This window comes from Poecilia formosa, unplaced genomic scaffold (genome assembly GCF_000485575.1).
Source record: "Poecilia formosa unplaced genomic scaffold, Poecilia_formosa-5.1.2 Scaffold97, whole genome shotgun sequence".
Taxonomy (NCBI): Eukaryota; Metazoa; Chordata; class Actinopteri; order Cyprinodontiformes; family Poeciliidae; genus Poecilia; species Poecilia formosa.
This window is the reverse complement of record NW_006800036.1, coordinates 1,738,969-1,757,858: the sequence shown is the minus strand read 5'-3', so window position 1 is coordinate 1,757,858 and position 18,890 is coordinate 1,738,969. Positions and strand designations below refer to the sequence as shown.

General features: G+C 39.2%; 2 protein-coding genes across 5 annotated transcripts in view; both read left to right on the top strand.

Moving 5' to 3' along the window:
* Positions 1–413: 413 nt before the first annotated feature.
* On the top strand, positions 414–8,064 carry tcp11l1 (t-complex 11, testis-specific-like 1). 3 transcript variants are annotated; one of them, XM_016674559.1, is made up of 10 exons: positions 414–572; positions 1,027–1,161; positions 2,668–2,800; positions 2,900–3,020; positions 3,592–3,812; positions 4,069–4,205; positions 4,312–4,481; positions 4,580–4,761; positions 5,933–6,105; positions 6,197–8,064. In XM_016674559.1, the coding sequence occupies exons 2-10, from the start codon at positions 1,035–1,037 to the stop codon at positions 6,418–6,420; spliced, it is 1,488 nt and encodes a 495-aa protein (XP_016530045.1). In that variant the 5' UTR covers positions 414–572; positions 1,027–1,034; the 3' UTR covers positions 6,421–8,064. The 3 variants fall into 3 exon arrangements, with proteins under 3 accessions (XP_016530045.1, XP_007558652.1, XP_007558651.1); XM_007558590.2 differs by having other exon boundaries at positions 414–589; XM_007558589.2 differs by having other exon boundaries at positions 414–734.
* A 1,859-nt stretch (positions 8,065–9,923) lies between these two features.
* Positions 9,924–18,890, top strand: part of hipk3a (homeodomain interacting protein kinase 3a) — a 30,210-nt gene continuing 21,243 nt past the window's right edge. For both annotated transcript variants that reach the window (XM_007558588.2, XM_007558587.2), the window contains exons 1-4: positions 9,924–10,304; positions 14,248–15,227; positions 15,336–15,527; positions 16,170–16,351. In XM_007558588.2, the coding sequence (XP_007558650.1) occupies positions 10,280–10,304; positions 14,248–15,227; positions 15,336–15,527; positions 16,170–16,351 (1,379 nt within the window). In that variant the 5' untranslated portion in view covers positions 9,924–10,279. The remainder of the gene's footprint in view (positions 10,305–14,247; positions 15,228–15,335; positions 15,528–16,169; positions 16,352–18,890) is intronic.

The following is an 18,890-nucleotide window of genomic DNA, read 5'->3' as shown; positions in this document are numbered from 1 at the left end:
GTAAATAAGAGATATCTGTACACATTTTAGGAAATCAAGATGTACTTAAATATACTCCATGACCTGTTTTAATCAGCGACATTAACACAAAATTTCAAAAGTCACATTTCTCAGGTTGTTTTGCGACACGGATGAAAGATAGGCTTTTCCAAAACTGGAACTGGCAATTTTTACAGAACGCGCTCTTTGTCCATTTCTATAAAGAAAATGTACAATGTATGTAGTAATGCATTTTATTTACTCAGTATAAAAGGTTTTTGAGTACTGTACTAACTTTAAAGAAGTAGAGTTCTCAGTAATGTCTGTATGAAAAATGACACGTTTGACGTTTTAGTCAGATATTTTCAATGTTTTTTTTTTCCTGCTCTCCTCCTTTTTGAGTTTAGTTTCAGAGGGCTCGACTGTTACGTCACAGTAGCTCCGCCCATCACAGGAAGTGTCCGGGTTGTTAGCGGATTGTTGTTAGCTGATGGGGGACAAAAAAGCCGAGCTGCGACGTGACTAAACCCGAGTTTCCCGTGTGGGAAGCACAACCTTGCCTTTGTTGGAGACCTCCCACGACTGTGAGGAAGGTGTAAATAAATCTGAGGTAGCCATAGTGAAGCTATGTGTGAGCTGTGAGGGAGAAGCTGTGTCATACAGGGCTTTGTTGTTGTTGTGGGCTTAGAGTCGAGCTGCTAACTTAAGAAGTTGGGCTCTGCAGATAAGGCATCTCTTAACGCTGATCTTTGAAGGTAAATGTCATAGATAGGACTGCAGAAACAGATTCTTAAAAAAAAAAGCCTTGAGCTGGTTACTCGTGTCATTTCCAGCTCTTTAGCAAACCGACCATTCTTCCTCATCCCATGTGGATTACGTCATCAAAGCAAACCTCCACATCTTCCTCAGATTGTATCGTGTTGTCCTCAGCACTCAAAACAGAGTCATCGTCACTGTTTTCATTTGGTTGGCTGTGAGCACCCATTAGGGGTTTTAAAAAAAAAATCTCTGCAGCTTGACGTGTCTGTGTCGCCTGTTATCCTGCAGAATCCAGCATGCCAAACGAGTCAGACCACTTACAGCGCGAAGGAGACAAGGAGTTAAAGGATGTATCTGAGGAGACTGCGGGGCAGCAGGTCAGGCCCAGCACGCCGAGCCCCCACAGACAGAACACGCTGCAAGGTGAAGAAAGCATTATGTACAATCGTATTCAATAACTGAATAGAATCGTTAATTTATCTCACTATTCACATGATAGCCTTTATTTCTGATAATTTATTTTCTTTTGAATGTGCTGCTGGTTTTTACTTCATTTTAATGGAATAGTTTTATCTTGTATACTCTTACTATTTTCCATTAGTACCATAATTAACATTTTTATCATTAAAAATGTATATCAAGGTTTGTATACCTTCATATTTACTTGTATTTGTGTTCAAGTACTTTTTCCAAAGTTATTTATTGTCTATTGTCTTGGCTTTTTTAATCTTCCTCTTATAAATTTCAGAAAAAATATGTCAGTTGATGCCTTTTATTAGTTTTTCAGGGGTTCCTTGCTGGTAAAGAGAAAAATTATCTTTCCTTCATTACAGTCCTGCTGCCATTTATTGTGGATCAACAGATTCAGATGATTTTTATTTTTTTTGTGGGGGGGAGGGAGGATTTTAAACTGTCTTTTAAAAATGTTGTTTTTTTTTTAGATTGTTTTTATATGTATTTGTTTACATTTTGCTTTGGGTAATATAAAACAGGCCACTGCTAAAGAAGCTGGCTGTTTCACAGATTGCTCAATGCAAACATCGTAATGGGAAATTGAGTAGATGAATAGTGGATGTGTAGTAGAAAAATATAGACACTAATAGACTGAGAAGATTGTGAAGCTATACCTATTCAAGAGCTTGGGGGAGATTCACAAGACAATTCAGTGAAGCTGTTGCGTTGTACCTCTCTTGAACCAGAGACAATGCCAGAAGCATCTTATCCGGGAGAATGAAAAAAGGACTCGACTGTTTCTCAGTCATCAATAGTCAAACGAAAATGTATTTCACATTTGATTTGGAAACCTAGGTCACACATTCTGGAGGATGAGTGAAGAAGTACAGGATCCAAGCTGTTTCAGGTCTTGTATTAAGTTTCAGCAGTTAGTGATGATCTGGTGATGATCTGCCACTGTGGGTCTACTGTGTTACGTGAAGGCTAGTGCAACCATGTATCCGGAAACTCTAGGGTACTTTATGATTTCTTCTACTGAAACGTGTTTTGCAGATGCTGATTTTATGTGCCATCATGATCTGGCACCTGCCCACATTGCTGAAAGTACCAGTACCTGCTCCAGTGATGATTTCACTGAGGTTGATCGAGCAACAAAGTGATCTAAGCCCAACAGAAAACTTCACCTTTTACATTGAAGTGTAAAAAGTGAATGAATGTGGACCTTCACTTTTTAGTGCTAGCAAAATACTATTATTATAAAATTAGATGGTACTCAAATCAAAAGATTACACTTTGGAGTTTATGCTTATAACAGTTTATGCAAAAAGTGGATGCATGAAACCTTCCGATATTAACTCTGTACATTTGTGTGGAAGTTGGATATGGTGCTGTCTCTGCAGAGGAGTCTATATGCTTTTTTTGGTCTTCCGCTTAACATTTCTGTAATGTAATGAATCTGTTTTCCTTTTCTTACAGCCAGCCCACCCAGGTTGGTTTCTGTTGAGGAGCTGATGGAGACAGCTAAGGGGGTAACAAACATGGCATTAGCTCATGAAATCATGGTCAACAAGGACTTTCAAGTAAAGCCCACAGAGCTTCCTGAAGGAAGGTATGGGTTAAAAGCTTGACAGTCTTCTGGACGTTTGCCTTTTGTTTAGATTTATTTGCTGGTACAGTATGAAGAAAACTACTCTTTGTCCTGGCACAGTTTGGAGCACAGAGTGAAGGAGATTATGCGCAAAGTATTTTGGGATCGTTTGGAAGCTCAGCTGAACGAGGATCCGCCTTCATACGAACATGCCATCAAACTCCTGGGAGAGATTAAAGAGGTGAGAATTGATCAGATCAAGGATGCATTATAATGCTCTTTAACACTTGATTGTTTATTATCTGTGTTTGTTTGTGATATTTTTCTTATTATCTGTCTGTTCAAAGAGTGTAGTCAGTAACTGACCAGTTTCGGAACATTTTTTTCTAGTTTGTTGATCCAGCTTACTCAGGCCAGAACATGTGTTCTACAAAGGCAGCAAATGCTGAAGTAAAAACTTTCAAATACTATGAAAGTATGAAAAAATAGTTTTCAAGGCTCCTATTAAATGGCAAGAAGCAAGGGCTACATACAGCTATTCACAAATACTAGGTTACTCATTGCTGCAAGTCTGGCTTCAAAAAGCTAATTCTGGTACACTTTCCCAAGTTGCGCTTTAGAAAAAGGAATTGGACGATGAGATCAACAAAACTTGGCTTTGTTTGAGTGACAACTACCTCCTTCATACAAATTCATCATCAGCTCTCCCTTTTTAGCACATATGGTTTATACATGACAATGTCAAAATGATATCTGTTACTGATCTCCTCCTTAGATTTAACGTTCCTTTCTCTTTCCAACCTTCCATCCAGACGCTCCTGTCCTTTTTGCTGCCGGGCCATGGGCGCCTGTGCTCCCGCATCGAAGAGGTTCTGGATCTGCCACTAATCCAGCAGCAGGCTGAAAATGGAGCTCTCAATATCGGCCAGCTGTCCCAGTTTGTCGTTGAGATGATGGGTTCTCTGTGCGCCCCCTGCAGAGATGAGGACGTCAAGAAACTGAGGCAGATCACTGAGATTGTTCCTCTGCTGAAGTGAGCCATGCACACACTATTATTGGCTCTGCACTGGCCAAGCTTCGGTTTATTTTTAGACCCTGAAATGTAATCAGCGTGCAAGTCTGCTCGTTGCGAAGGGATGTTCCCTTGGTTAAATGGCAGCGTAGATATGAACACAAATCATGAACATGCACATGTAGCTAGAGATTATTGACCGCCTTAATTCTGCGCTGCGAAATCAGAGTTAGTTGTTTTGTTTTTACAACAGTGTACATGTTCTGCCTCCACTCAGGGCTATTTTCTCTGTGCTGGACCTGATGAAGGTGGACATGGCTAACTTTGCACTGAAGAGCATCAAGCCGCATCTCATGCAGCTGTCTGTAGAGTATGAGAGGAACAAGTTTCAGGAGTTTCTGGAGAAACAACCAAGTAAGGAATGGTACCTTTACAAAACTCCTTTAGGTCGTAGCACATCTGTAATTGTGTTACCAAGTCTTTGCTGCTGCGAAGAATAAAAATGTCCTTTCCTGTTTAGATGCATTAGACTACACAAAGAAGTGGCTTGAGGAGACGGTGAAATCCCTGAGAGAAACGGAGAGCTGTGCCTCTGCCTCCAGTGACCCCCCACTTCACCCACTAAATGTTCATAATCATGCATACATTCGCCTGCTCAGGTGGGACCACGCTTCAGACCCTTTCCCAGAGGTAAATGCTCTGTGCTTCCAGTCTTTGCTCGCAAGTTTGGCTGAATTTTTATGTTTTTATCCTTTGCTCACCAAGGGAACCCCTTTTTTTCTCTCCAGACGGTGCTGATGGACCAAGTTCGGTTCTTAGAGATGCAGCAGGAGGCCAAGTGGTTAGTTCTGCTCTCCTCTGTGCTTCTGATTGTCTACACTACCACAGGAGAAGCCATCTCAGGCTTGCCAGGACTGATGGAGACTCTTAAAAACACTGTCAGTGCCATGCTCACAGAAATGCACATGCCGTGAGTACAAGTACTTTCTCTGGAGATTCTCCGATGTGCAATGTTTTCAAGTAAACAATAGGCTTTAACGTCTCAGCAGCTTTTAAGTTTTTGTGTTGTAATAAGATCAGCTGTTTATAAACTCACCAAACCAGTTCCAAACTTTGAATTTCTGTGGGATTTAGCTTGACCTCTGTGGGATACATTTGTCTTCATTTGACTTGTTTTGAACTCCATATGCTTATGCACACACATTTTTTCCCCCACATTTTGTAATGATACAGCCACACACTTCGGTGTCTTTTATTTAGTTTGTGGGATAGAACAGCACAAAGGAATGAATAGTTGTAAAGTGGAAGGAAAGCAGATTGAGACGTCTTTTTAAAATAAAGCTTAAAAGTGTGACTTTTTATGTATCTAGCAACTTTGCACATCCAGAGACTCAGTTTTGCCCATTCGTCAGGACAACTTTTCCAGAATAAATGCTATTTTAGTTTCGCCTTTGAAGTTGTTAATGCTTGTCTTGGTACATGTGATTTGGGGATTAATGTATATCCCTACTTTCATAGGGACTGTATTTTTCTTGCACAAATCCCACACTGAAGAAATTAAATTGCCATCTTTTTCTTTCATTTTGACACACCTATCTTTTGAAGGTAAACCAAAGCTAATCCAGAGAAAGCTCTGATATGTCTTAACTTCTGTAACTATGGAACTGGATTTACATACCTTTACTCTCTGTAGTCTGAGTTTGTAATTTAGAGAAGGTGGGTTTTGGTTGTTTTTTTGTTTTATTGAGCTTGGAGTCGCCTTCTCAGTTATTCCAGACGGCGGAACTGCAGGCAACGAGGTTGAACTGTGTATCTTTTAGATAATCGAGACTGTAGAAAATCATTTACACAAAAGGTGAATTTTTTTTTTAAATGTTTATTGCTGTGGTCTTTTTTGGTGCTTTTTGTGTGTGCATGTAAACCATTTTGACCACTGCAAAGATATGTGCCAGAAAGCAGAATAAAATTATGAAGGGATTCTGTTCGTATTTCATTTATATGTAAAAAGGAAACAAACAGGTTCTTAACAGCAGTAATTACTTTCTGAATGTTTTACAGTGATTATCACCTTTCCGAGAAGCACGTAACTTTTTCGGCTGTGATTGGACAAGATTTTAAAGTCTATTTTGTTGCTTTTTCAGGTCATTTAGTATGCAGGAGGCCCTAGCAACCATAGGGGAGAAGCTGTGTGTTGAGCTGAGTCACTGTTTAAGCCAGCATGGCTTCTCCTCATTCTCAGCTGAGAGCAAGAGCGCTCTTAAGGGGCAGATCTCAGCCATCATCCAGCCAGACAACACAGTCCGTAAGCTGATGGGTACGGAGGCGCTCCTGGTTTCGTGTCTCTATTTGCTGATTTATGCTGCTTTTTTGCTGTGACCAAAGATCCCTCCTTCTCCCCCACCCAGACTCTCGGATTCAGAGCTACCTAATGGCTGCCCTGGAGTCCAGTCAACACAAGACGCCGCCTCCTCTCCCCGGAGGCCTGGCGCCGGTCAGCAGAGAACTAAAAGAGCTCTCGATCCGCTTCAGTCGCCTGGTCAACTACAACAAGCTGGTCTTCTCTCCGTTCTACCAGAAGATCCTGCAGAATATACTGACACCGGGGGAGAGCTCCGGCACAGAGACATAAACCCCCACAGATACGGAGGAATATCAGAGTGAAGAGTGGTCTGTGGTTTCTTTTTTCCCTCATTAGCAACGGTTTGGATGTAGAGAAAAACGTTTAGGAGGCTGATCTTTAAGCTGGGAGGCAAGCCAGCCCTGCTGAGCGAGCACCTTCAACTGACTTGATTAAAACAACAACCATTTCACTTACATGTACTAACGCAGTGTTGTTTCTTCACTGAAATATCAGACCTCATAAGTGTCACATTTGCAGTACCTATGTTTACATTAATTTATTAAGCATAGCTGCCAGGAATGGATAACTTAACTCAGTATTGCAGTTGCCGTCACCGGGAAAAGTACGACATATACATCTGTGCAAAATTATTCACCTCTCTTGAATTGTTACACGCTTAGTCTCTTTGTAACCACACACTTGAAAACGGTACATTGGAATTTTCTTTGATAGACAAACACAAATTAGTGCGTATTTGGGAAGTGCAAGTTAAAGGATATGTGGTATTACCATTTTAAGCAAATACTTGAAAAGTGTGGAATGCATTAAGACCATTTGTTCGAATGCTTTCTAAATATTCCGTCTACTGGGGTATGTTTGTTGCAGGTAGCACATGTAGAGAATAAAAGTTTTCTGCTAATTCTTTGCAAAATAGCTAAAAATCAGACAAACTGGTGTTGAAAATTGATGTCAACATCAATTTTCAATTAGTGCAGTGTGTAACGAGTTTTCTTCCAATATTGCCCTGTATGTATTTTCATCCATGAGCTGTCTTTGTGGAATAACAACATCAGCCGAGCATGATGCTTCCACCGCCATGTTTTACAGTATTTTGAGAGTAATATTTAGCTTACACGCAAATGTGAAATGGAAGTTTTTATGGCTTTTTTTTAACTACAGCTTTCTTCTTTCCACACTTCCATAAAGTTCCAGGTTTGTTGTTTGAGAACATTGTATACTGTATATGTATTTAAATGTTAAATTATCAATATCTGAGTTACTTACTTCTTTGTACTTTTTTGGATCTCTCTAAGATACGTTAGTCGACCTTTACAGATAAATAAATGTAAAAGGAATAGCAGAGACTCAATGGTCCAATAAATAAACTGTAAGCCAGATGATCTTAAAAATTATATTTAAGAACATAAAAATTCCACATATAGTCTTGCCTAAAGTTTTTGTGTCTGGAGGCTGGAAGGCTTCCATCAAGATCTCCAAGTACAGAAACTATAATCTCCTCAAAATATAAAGGGTGGGAGTGAGTCTATTGACTCCTCAATTTATTCAGAGAACAAGTTTTAATGTTTTTAAATGACAACAAAGCAAAGGATGGATATAGACTCAATCCAATTCATTGAAGGGAACTATGGAATTAAGGGCCAATTGTGGTTTTCAGTATTACTCAGTTTTAGTTCCAATTTAATTGTATTCACTCATTGTTAACTCATTGTTGATATTTTCAGATGTTCAGCATATTTTCCTGACAGTCTGACAGTTATTTATGTTTATGTTTGAGTCTAAAATGTATTTGTATCAATTTACCACATTTTTCTGTTTGCTGCTGTTCTCATACATCACACACTGATTATTTTTGACTCATTTGTCTTAAGGTGGAAATTGGATGTTCCAATAAAGCGTTGTTTGCCCTCACATTAATAAGTCTCTCTCTTTTTTAATATCCTTATAAATCCTTCATCTGCCAGAGATATCATCCTTAATATAATACACTGGAAGATAACTGTTTCTAACACCAACAAAATTAAAATTGTAATAAAGGATGGAGTTGCGTAATACGTTCAAGTTGTTTGCATGTAACGCACCTGTGGGCCGGCAGATGGAGCCAGAGCTCCAATTTAAAATCGTTTAAAAAACAAAAACTTCCAAAATGCTCCTTTTGTTACTTTTACTTTTAAGTTCTAACTGCAGTGAAAAAGTATTGTCAGTTTTTATTGCATATTACCTTAAATCAGTTTGCTCATAAGCAATAATATAAGAAGAGCCCATGCATGATGCCATAAAATGCATAAGAATGGATGTGAGCCAAATTTGTTTCATAATTCTGCATGTGTACTATCCCATCCTGAACTGGCTCCATTATAAATTGTCTCTGATTATCTTTTAAACAGCAGCTTTGCCAATAAACCAGGGGAGTTGGATCTTTTTTATGCCATATTTTTTTCATTAATGCCTATACTATTAATGGTTTTGCTGTAATGCCTCCAAAGGAAATTGGATGACCAGAAGGATTGTACTTTTATTTGGGGAAAAAGTGATTGAGAAGATTGTGCAATGTATAGATGTGCATAATTTCAATAGGCCCATGTTATTAGTCATTGCTACTCATTATTTGTGCACTCATTTGTTGTGGTAATTGTTTTCCCACAACACCCTTATAGTATTCGCTGAAAATTAATCCAGATATGATTAGAAATTGTTTTAGATTCTGTTTTGCTTAAACCCTAATCAAGTTCTAAGTCACAAAGATGATATAGAATGAACTCTTGAAGTGTGAACCTATCTTTAAAAGTTGTTTAACATCAGCCCAGAAACCAAGGCAATTCCCAGGAGGAAAAAAAACCCATCTGTCTATGCCTTTGTAAGGATAAGTAGGTTTAGAAAATGGAAATGAGACAAATATTGGGCTATTTGGCCCACAAATGTGAAAAATGTTTGAAGAAGTCAAGATAATTCTTTCATGAGCAGGGACACTGTAACAACTGTCAAACATGATGTTTGTAGTCTCATCAAATGAACTGTTTATCGCTGTTGGTGCATTATTAAAAGTGGTGAGAATAATAAATTCTTACACAAAACAGCTAGATGGTTACAGTCTGACATCAGTGTGTTTCAAAATAACAATGAGCCCAAGCACAAATTAGAACAAGTTATAATTTTAAGACTTTTCAATATTAGAAAATGTCAGATTTTTCTCATGAAAATGTCTGATATTATTATGTGAATGTTTTTTTTTCTTAATCTGAAATATCTAACATTGATATTCTGTAGCTACAAAATGTGAGCATAAATAGAGCAAATAATAATAATAATAATAATAATAATAATAATAATAAACTTCTCTAACACAGAAACAAAAATTGAAACAAACCGTTTTATGCCTTTAAATCCAAATATCAATATCATGTTATATATGCTGTTTTAAAAGCACTCAGCTAACTACTGACTATTGAGTATTGAGGTAATTTTAGTGCATGGCTATATACTTCTGTCTTTATCTATCACGCTATGTGAATTAGATACAAATGGAATATTAAAACAGGTGCATTTATTTTTTGGTTTCTAAAACGCCATACAAATTGCTAGTAGTGGTATAATTTCACTCGAAGCAAGAATGCCTCCAAAATGATTAGAAACCCACAATTAATATGACAGCCTGTATGTAAACTTATGACTGCAGTTAGCTCATGGAAGTTTAGAAATGTTTTGACTCGCCGTCAGTGTGACTCACAGCACTTTTACTCCTCCTCCTCCCCTCCCCAACATTCCACACATGCGGAGAAGCAACAAGCTACCGAACCAGCAGCAACAAGCTAGCCGCCAGCAGCTAACTCGGTCGGGGGGACGAGGCGTGTTAACATGCAAAAGTTTAGAAACTTCGATATTCGCCTCGACTAGACACGATATTAATGTTTAGTGAGACCCAAGACGGCCCTCTAAAACATGGACCATAGTTCGTTTTTGTAAATGCTGTTGTTTTTGCGTGGCTTGGAGCTTCAAATGTGCGAAAAGTCGCTCGGTGTGTCCTCCTCCTCGTCGTTGAACAAGATGGCAGCAGCAGCAGCAGCACCGTTACAGAGTTTGGCTGTGGTGCGGGTGTTCGTTGCTAGCCTGCTCTTTGACACTTTGAGTGATGCGATTTTCTGGTCTTACTGAAGGTATGTGGTTCTATCTCTTTAAAAATATAGCCGAATACACTTTCCGTATTATATTTGTTGATGGGAACCGTTGTTTTAAGGTCCGTAGGACTTCGCTCGTAGCTAGCTTGTTTGCCAACTTCAGTGTTATCTTTTCATAGACCGTTACCATTGAAGGTTAACCAGTTTACTCAAAACGGTTTCTTTTAATTCAAGTAAGTGCTAATTTCTTGAGTTATATTTTAGCTATTGTTTGCTTGTAGTTGTGTGTATTTTTTAAATGTTAAAAATACTTTAAGTAATCGCTAAACAGAAAGTAAAGTGAGCTTCGTTTGTTTATTGAAATGAACTCGAAATGGGTTCCCCCACACACCATCAGACAGCTATTATTTATGGTTGTGTGACAAAAGCACTTTCAACAGGTGTCTTGGTGGGGGGTTGCCCATCCCCCAAACTCGCACGTACTGACGGAGACACGCACACACACGCAAACACACACTCCCCTTCTCCTCCCATATGTCAACTGTCACTTAGATTGATCTGTAGTAACTGTGAGGTGTTGTACACATTTACCAAAAAAACGCCAGCTGAACCCACGGACATATGCACACTTCTCTGTTTGTGTTTGTTTGCCCTCTGTGAAGCTGGATCTCTATTTCAGGCCAATCCCCTGGGATATCAGGCTACACAGTTTGGCAGGAGGTGTAACAGACAAGACTGTCCCTCAAAAGACTGAAAGCGAGCACAGCATGGATGACATATTTACACCACGCCAGCCCCATGATGGTCTCTCATCTGCTGTGGTGGCTGAAATTCTTTGTCAGTTGCATCATTAACTTAACAGTGTTTGCTTGACTTGCAGTTGTGGGTGGTGATTGGGCGTAGTAGTTTCCAACAGTGCATAACTTGGTCTTTGCTTACCCATGAAGAGGGGTAATTATATTTGTAGAAGATGTCGGCTGCTGGAATTGTAATTAGAGAGCTTTCGGTGTGCTTATGGAGTTAGTTAAAACTCACTTGCTTTGCTTGTCACAAGAAAAAGAGGTGTGCTCCTTGTAAAGCTGGCTAAGAGGCACACCCCACTGCCTGCCTGCCTGAGCCTGTGTGCACAAGCAAAGCTAGTTTGGTAGTCCACTGTCTCATTGTTGAGCTGATTTTTATTTTTTATTTTTTATTTTTCCCTTTAAATTGACCGATTTCAGGAATGTTCATGTGACATTTGATTGAGCCTGAAACGTGAAGTCTTCTAAGTCGTAAGTCCAGGCAGGCACAATCTGTGTCTCTGCTTGGGAACTTTCAGGAGGTGTGGCTGTTGAACTGATTCTCTGCCAGTGTTCAGCTTGTTCACATGGTCCAGCAACTTTCTGCAGTGAGAGGAGTGCTCCTCTCATTGCATAATTTTCATATTGTGTATTTGGCTTTTTTTAAAATTACACAGGTGCACCAGTTTCTTTGCAGAGATGAGTCAGCCAGTTGCTCTGATCAGCAGGTCAGATACTGAAGAATCTGACTTTTCTGTTCTTTGAAGGAGTCAAATCAGAGGTCGTGGTCTTAGTTCTAACCCAGCTGACATTCCTAAAACAACTATAGCACCATAAACATATCCATTATTTCTTACAGCTTCTCCTTTTGAATCTACACACAGAGAGAGTATTTGTGCCTAAAAGGATTAATTTTGTAAATAATAATAATCTGTCTTCTAATTTCTAAAAATGCAGAATTTGGTACAGTTTCTTAACCTTGTCTCCCACACTTTCATTGAACACTTATAGAGAAGTATACTATAGTATTGTATCAATAAAATGTAATATGACAAAATTCATTTTATAGTATTAGAAATTACCATGGGTTGTTTTCGCTCCGAAATAATTTCCACTGAAAAAATGCAAACCTAATTTCACTATTTTGTTCTTGTTGTGAGTTGACTTTAATGGAGATAAATTGATCTGAATTTAGTAGTCAATTCCCGATCGTGGGTATTAAAAAGAAAAGCATTTAAATCAATGTTTTTTGTTTTGTTTTTGTTTGTTTGTTTTTTTTGCATCACCAGCATTACTTAATCAGCAGTTTCAATGTCTTTTAATATGTGCGGCAATTGATAGCATAAAGGTTAGTTTTATTTTATTTTATTTTATTTTATTTGTCCAGCCAGTTCCTCAGTGCGTAGGAACTGGCTGTGCACTGGCTGTTAGATTTAGAGGCACAGTTTTTTCCATTGTATTGCTTTGTTTTAACTTAGTAAAAGTCATGTTGTTGTGACCATACACTGAAATTCCTGACAAATAGTTAGTATAATAGTTAGTATATAATAGTTAATAATAGTTTTTTCTTTCTCTAATAGGTTTTGTTTTTGTTTTTTATCCCTAGCCTCCTGAGAACCGAAGAAAAAAAGTGTCTTCAAATTTCTGTTTTTTTGTGATTTCTTACCTATTTAGGCCAAAATGGACACCTTAGCATTTTTTTAATATATATTTTTTTTAATTAAAATTTTACAGCATGTCCATTGTAGTGGACATCAGGACTACTTATTAATTATTTATATTCTTATTCTATAAATAATTATCATGACAAAAATAAAAGAAAAAAATATTTCACTCGTCTACCCTCTTTCATAAGCTGTGGTTTCTGGCAGGTAGGCCATTTTGATTTAGGAAAAAAGGGACTTCCCGGTATGCAAACCTATCACATGACACATCCCTGGAAAGCCCAGGATGTCCTCTAAAGAGTACTGTAGGGCTAGAAAGGGTAACTCAAAGTATGAACAAAAAATAAGCTTCAACAAAATGTCCATTATAATGGACATAGGTCTATGGGCCGTTTCTCAGGAGGCTAGACATTTCACACGACGACACTGAGAAATGTGTTGTCCATAATGGCATCATCCAACATAATTTGCTCATATTTTTTTGGAATTTCATGAAAATAAATTTATAGACAAAGTACATTGAAACTAAATGGGTATATTGTGGTTATTCCTCATTTTTCTGTTGACATCAAAGTAGATTCTTTATCCAAGAACCCAGAGAACATTTTTTTCTTTTTGTTATAGCTCCTAGATTAAGAGGCTCAGGCTATAAGGACAACTGGCAAATCTGTACTGTAGCGAGGTAAACATTGATCGTTACGTCTTTACTTATAAAGCTTTGTGGCCATAAAAATCTTTGTTTGAAGAACCAGGTTGTGCTGTTTTCTTTATCTTCTTAAAAACTCCAGTTTCTTAGCATGAACACACCAAAAGTTATAGAGAGGGAGTTAAAATTTGATAGATGCTTCATTGCACATTCACTTGAGATTTTGAAATGGGGGAGAAATTAGTCTTTCTGTTGTAACAGTGGAAAGTCACCAGGTTGCATCACTTTAGCTGTTGCATTGTTCAGATATTACTTCTGCATTTGACAATTTTTTTTGGTCTCCAACACGTCAAGTTAAAATTGTTGTCCTGAAAAGGTCAGATAGCGACTTTCTCTTCATAGTTTTTGTATCTCGCCTTCATTTTAAAGAGCAACACAAAAGTCTTTTCATATAATCGGTACATTTGTAAAGATGCCGCAGAGGTGGAGAACACTCATCCCACTTCATAATGTATCATTTTTTCCCTCCGGGGTGCTGTTTGCTATGTGCCGTTGGTTTGTGTGAAACTGACCCTGCTGTGTGGCGTGCAGGGACTAGCCATACATGTGCTGGGCTTCCCCCATCTCCAATTACAGAAGACTTGTTCCCTTTTCCAGTAAGAGAAGGCCGCCATTTATTTTTGCTTTGGTGGCTTTTATTATGGCTTTTTTTTTTTTTTTTTTTTAAGCCCACAACGTATCTCTGAAGATAGTAGGAGAAAAGGTGACGTTTTGAGTTTCACCACTTCCTTTTTCTGAACACTAATCTCAGGCAAACTTGAGCTTTTGTATCGTAAATGTTTTAAAATGTGTAAAAAAAAAAAAAAAGCTAATAAATGCATTTTTCTTTTAAGGTATGGCCTCACAAGCCTTGGTCTACCCATCACACCTGCACTCAGCTCAAACAAGTGCCTTAGGAAAGAGCAGCAGTGGTACCAGCAGACGCACAGGTGAAGTCCACCGCAGTAATAACACCAGCAGAGCCTTTGAGCATCGACCCCCGCTCAAGACATATGTGATTGGAATCAACTACGGTATTGCATTTCCCAACAACGTTATCCCGTCCTCAACTGTTGCTGACTTAGGAAGGGTGAACAGGGGGCAACCGGTTGGGGAAACGGAGCAGTGGACTTTGCAGACTGCAGGGATACAGCAAGCAGGACCGGCTGAGTGCCAGGATCAGCCGACTGTTGACCAAAGTTTTGAGAGGGAAGGCGGAGGTTTGGACTGCGGGCTTCTTGCTACAGCCTGTTTAGGAGCAGAGTGGGAGGAGGCTAAAAACAAAAGAGCACAAGTTAGAGGAGGTTATATTGGCCTTCTTGACTCAGGTGTCCCCCAGGTATGTGAGGAGAAGACGCGTGAAGGTGGGGAACAACAGCGGGAGAGTAACCGCATCAGAACCATGCAGATAGTGGAGGACGTACCTGCTCTGCCGTCACTTCCTCTACCTGTGGCCATGTTGCAGACCAGCACTGGGAACAATGCAGACACTGTTCGAGTCGGGGGCGGGGGAACTCTGACGGCTCAACACAGCAGGGTTGATGAGGTGACCGGCCTCGGCGTGGGGGTCGGTGGGACTGAAACCAGCACCAATGGCAGTAATGAGGTTGTGGCAGGTGCCACTGTAAACAGAAATGGATCAGGAGATGGTGACTATCAGTTGGTTCAGCATGAAGTCCTTTACTCGCTGAAGAACAGCTACGAGGTTCTGGAGTTTCTGGGTCGGGGAACCTTTGGTCAGGTGGTGAAGTGCTGGAAGAGGGGGACAAACGAAGTGGTGGCCATCAAAATACTGAAGAACCACCCATCCTATGCACGCCAAGGACAGATCGAGGTGAGAATGTTAAACACTTAGTAATTTTTGACCATAAAATGTTTGTGCTTGACATGTGCACTTTGTGAATTATAGCATTTTAATCAAATTTGGTTCTCTAATTGGCAGGTGGAGATCTTGGCTCGGTTGAGCAGTGAAAATGCAGAGGAGCACAATGTGGTGCGCGCTCTGGAGTGTTTTCAGCACCGCAGCCACACCTGCTTAGTGTTTGAAATGTTGGAGCAAAACCTCTACGACTTCCTGAAGCAGAACAAGTTCAGCCCACTGCCTCTTAAAATCATAAGGCCTATTCTACAGCAGGTAAGAAGGGCCTCTTTTGGAGAACTAAATGGCAGCCAAAGATGCACCAGTCAGGCTTTTACCTGCTGATACAGGTTGATGTTTTTTATTGGAGTGTGTCCTGCAGGGGCAGGCTTTGGCTCATTTGGATTTCTTTTTTTTTCTCTCAAAAATGCAGTAAAGCTATTTAAGCTGAGCAGGTATGCTGATGTGTTTACAGACCAAAAAACACAAAGTTTTAGTTTTGAAGTTTAATTAATAGAAGGCAGAAAGCATTTAGTTTTGGTAAATTTGAGCTGCATTTCAACAGTGGAAAAAACTGATCAAGAATAAAATGGCAAATTTAGGTTTTTAGTTGACTATTTGATGCATCATTTATAAAATCTGGTAATGCACCAATCAGAGGCCTATTTTTTCTGGTTTCAAAACTACTACATCCATTGAAATGCCTGCAGCACATTTCTTTGCTCTTGGCCTTGAAAGAAAATAATATATTAGCACAGCCTTCAAAAAACAAAAAAAAAAAACAGAATCTGTATCAGCCAGATTTTTTTTTCAATTGTACTTGCTATAAGCTAAGAATGACACACATAATTTATCATGATAAAAAAAAATCTTCCAATTGCTCAACAATTTTCTTTATATCTTGGTTTGTCTCTCCAGGTGGCAACAGCCCTAAAGAAGTTGAAGGATCTGGGTTTGATCCATGCTGACTTGAAACCAGAAAACATCATGCTGGTGGATCCATCCAGGCAGCCATACAGAGTCAAAGTCATTGATTTTGGTTCAGCCAGCCATGTCTCCAAGGCCGTGTGCTCCACTTATCTTCAGTCCAGATACTACAGGTAAGAACAGCCGACTGTTAATGCCCTGAAACACTTGGGATACGCCCAGTAAAGGGTGAAGACTGTGCTGGTTATTACTGTATGATTCACTGGTCTCTGTTCATCCAAGTGACTGTTATCCAAGGCCACTCAGTTCAGATGTTTTCTGATACAGCCCACATTTATTAAAGTAGAAAGGGCAAGTTGGCTTCTGGAAATGACTCGGAGCCGAAGTGACAACATAAAGTATGCCCAGAAAGGAGGAGTAGGATCATTTAAGAAAGGTCAGCTTTTCCGTAATGTGAAACGTCCTAAAATCTGTCATGATAACTTGCCAGTGTACCAGTCTGAGCCATTCCCACGGCTAATACTTGTTTATGTGCATGTTTCCCACAGGGCTTAGGAAAGTCTTTCCTCAGTGTCGGTGTGTTCAGACCTCTCCTCTAATATAAACTGGACTGTATTGACCTGCATGCTCTGACTGGCAGTTTCCTGACAAGACTTTCACTTTTTGTTCTTTGTTTGCCATCTCTCTACGTTCTTTTCTGCATGAATGCATATTTTCTATCTTTATCTCCAAGTGCATTCTTCCAGTTCATCACACCCTAATTTCTGCTCCTAGTCTTTATGATCAAGGGCAACCAAAGTATCTATAAGGACTGTCATAAAAGGCGTGATATCCTGCTTATGGGTTAGGCTTTTAAACTTCATCAAACATTGTTGGGCAGAAAATGTCATTACATTTTAAGCCTGAAGCTTATAAGCTCATATTTTGACGCACAGTAAATTGAGCCCCGGGTTTAATTAAAAATAAATGAGACTATAAAAAGCAAAAAAAAAAAAGAAAGAAAGAAACATAGTTTTGCTATTGGATTCTTTCCATTTTGAAATGCGTTGTAAAATTTTTGTTGGTGTTGCATGTTTATTGAGGCCTAAAAATATTTGAAAGTCAAAGTATTTTCCTAATTAACCACATAGCAATAGGCTGGAAATTTAATTTATCTGTATTCCTGCTTGGACATTTCACCAACTGTTCCAGTGAGGCCTCGGAAAGTCTGCAAACATTGCACAATCTATTACACATGCGGAGAATGTCGACAGCAAACGCACAGCACACACCCTGTGCTCCCCTTTTGACAGCGCTGCTTTTATTACTGTGTAAGGAAGAAAGCAGTTCCTCTGTTGTTCTAACTTAAATTTCTGCTAGTTTTGATCTGATAGGGACTTGAAATTGAGACCTTCCTGCTCTGATGCAACTTCTGTTGAGCTAAAATCTAAAGCGTCAAGGCTTGCAGCACTGAAATACCATCAGCAGTGGTGTGGGGAAACTTCCTTATTTTGTTAGCATGAGCAGGTCTCTCTAGACCTTCCTCTTTTTGAGTTCTGAGGCTTAGTGTGGCACATAGCTCTTATGTAACATGAAGGATTTACTCTGCATTTGACCTGGTTAAGTGCGTATGAGTGTGCGCTCATACGTGTCTGTGCGCGTGTGTTTGCGTGTGTGTTTTTTGACTTAAGCTGTGTTGGCAACACTGAGATCATAGTTCAGTTAAAAACAGGCTGGCACTGAGACTTGGGGAGGTCACTGAGGACACAAGAGGCTAGGGAAGAATGTGGTTTATGAAAACCCCACATTTAGATCCAGGAAAAAACATTCTGGCATTCCTGCCTTGGTGTTTGTGTTTTTGGGTGTGTTCATATGTCTGAGTTGACGCAGAGAATGAAATAAATGGGCTCGCCGTGCCTGTTGCATACTGGATCCTATTATTTTTCCCATTAAATAATGTCCGATATGATAAATGCCTTGTTTAATATCAGAAAATTTCACTTTAAACTACCAAAATGATTGTGACATGTGTAAGCTACATTAAACTATTAAGGTTCACAAACTAGAGGTGCATCGATTGCAGTTTTCTGGCCAATTGCAGATGACCGATTTTTAGAAAGCCTGATCTGCTGATTCCAGTTTTGGCCGTTACCATCTTTTTTTTGTCTGAAATGTCAGTAAATACAGCAAGAAAGTCACTGAGTTTGCAACAGTGGGGCGACTGTTTTTAACTGCAAATGTGCAGACATGACCCAGTGGTTTGTCAGTCAATCAAACCTCTCACGAGAAAGCAGGAGAGAACAGTGGTTGATTTTTATACCTTTGTTTAGGTAGATAAGATCAGATTCACATGTAATTATCAGTTGAGTTCCCAAAATTAAGGAAATCGGCACCGATAAATTGGCTGGCTGATAAATAGGTGCACCTCTATTGCAAACCAAACACTTTCATAATGAACTAATATATTTTACAGCTACTACTAAAATTTGATAAAACTAGAAATGTGAACTTTCTGAACTCTAATAAAGATACTAAGTGAACTCCTATACACATCTAAGATGTGAAAAATATAAAAATTTTGCCTGTCCAAAATTAGATGTAACAAATGTGACAAATCCTTTTTTTTTTTTTTTTCTTCTTTCTGTATGCGACCCATACAGAAAAAACAATCCAAATCGGCTAGATATTTGATTGTTTTTAAAGTATCTACATCCTTTCTTTCATGTAAACACT

Coding starts and splice junctions, on each gene's coding strand:
- tcp11l1 (XM_016674559.1), top strand. CDS start 1,035: ATGCCAAACGAGTCAGACCACTTACAGCGCGAAGGAGACAAGGAGTTA. Junction 3,021..3,591: donor TCCTGGGAGAGATTAAAGAG/GTGAGAATTGAT, acceptor CCTTCCATCCAG/ACGCTCCTGTCCTTTTTGCT. Junction 3,813..4,068: donor GAGATTGTTCCTCTGCTGAA/GTGAGCCATGCA, acceptor GCCTCCACTCAG/GGCTATTTTCTCTGTGCTGG.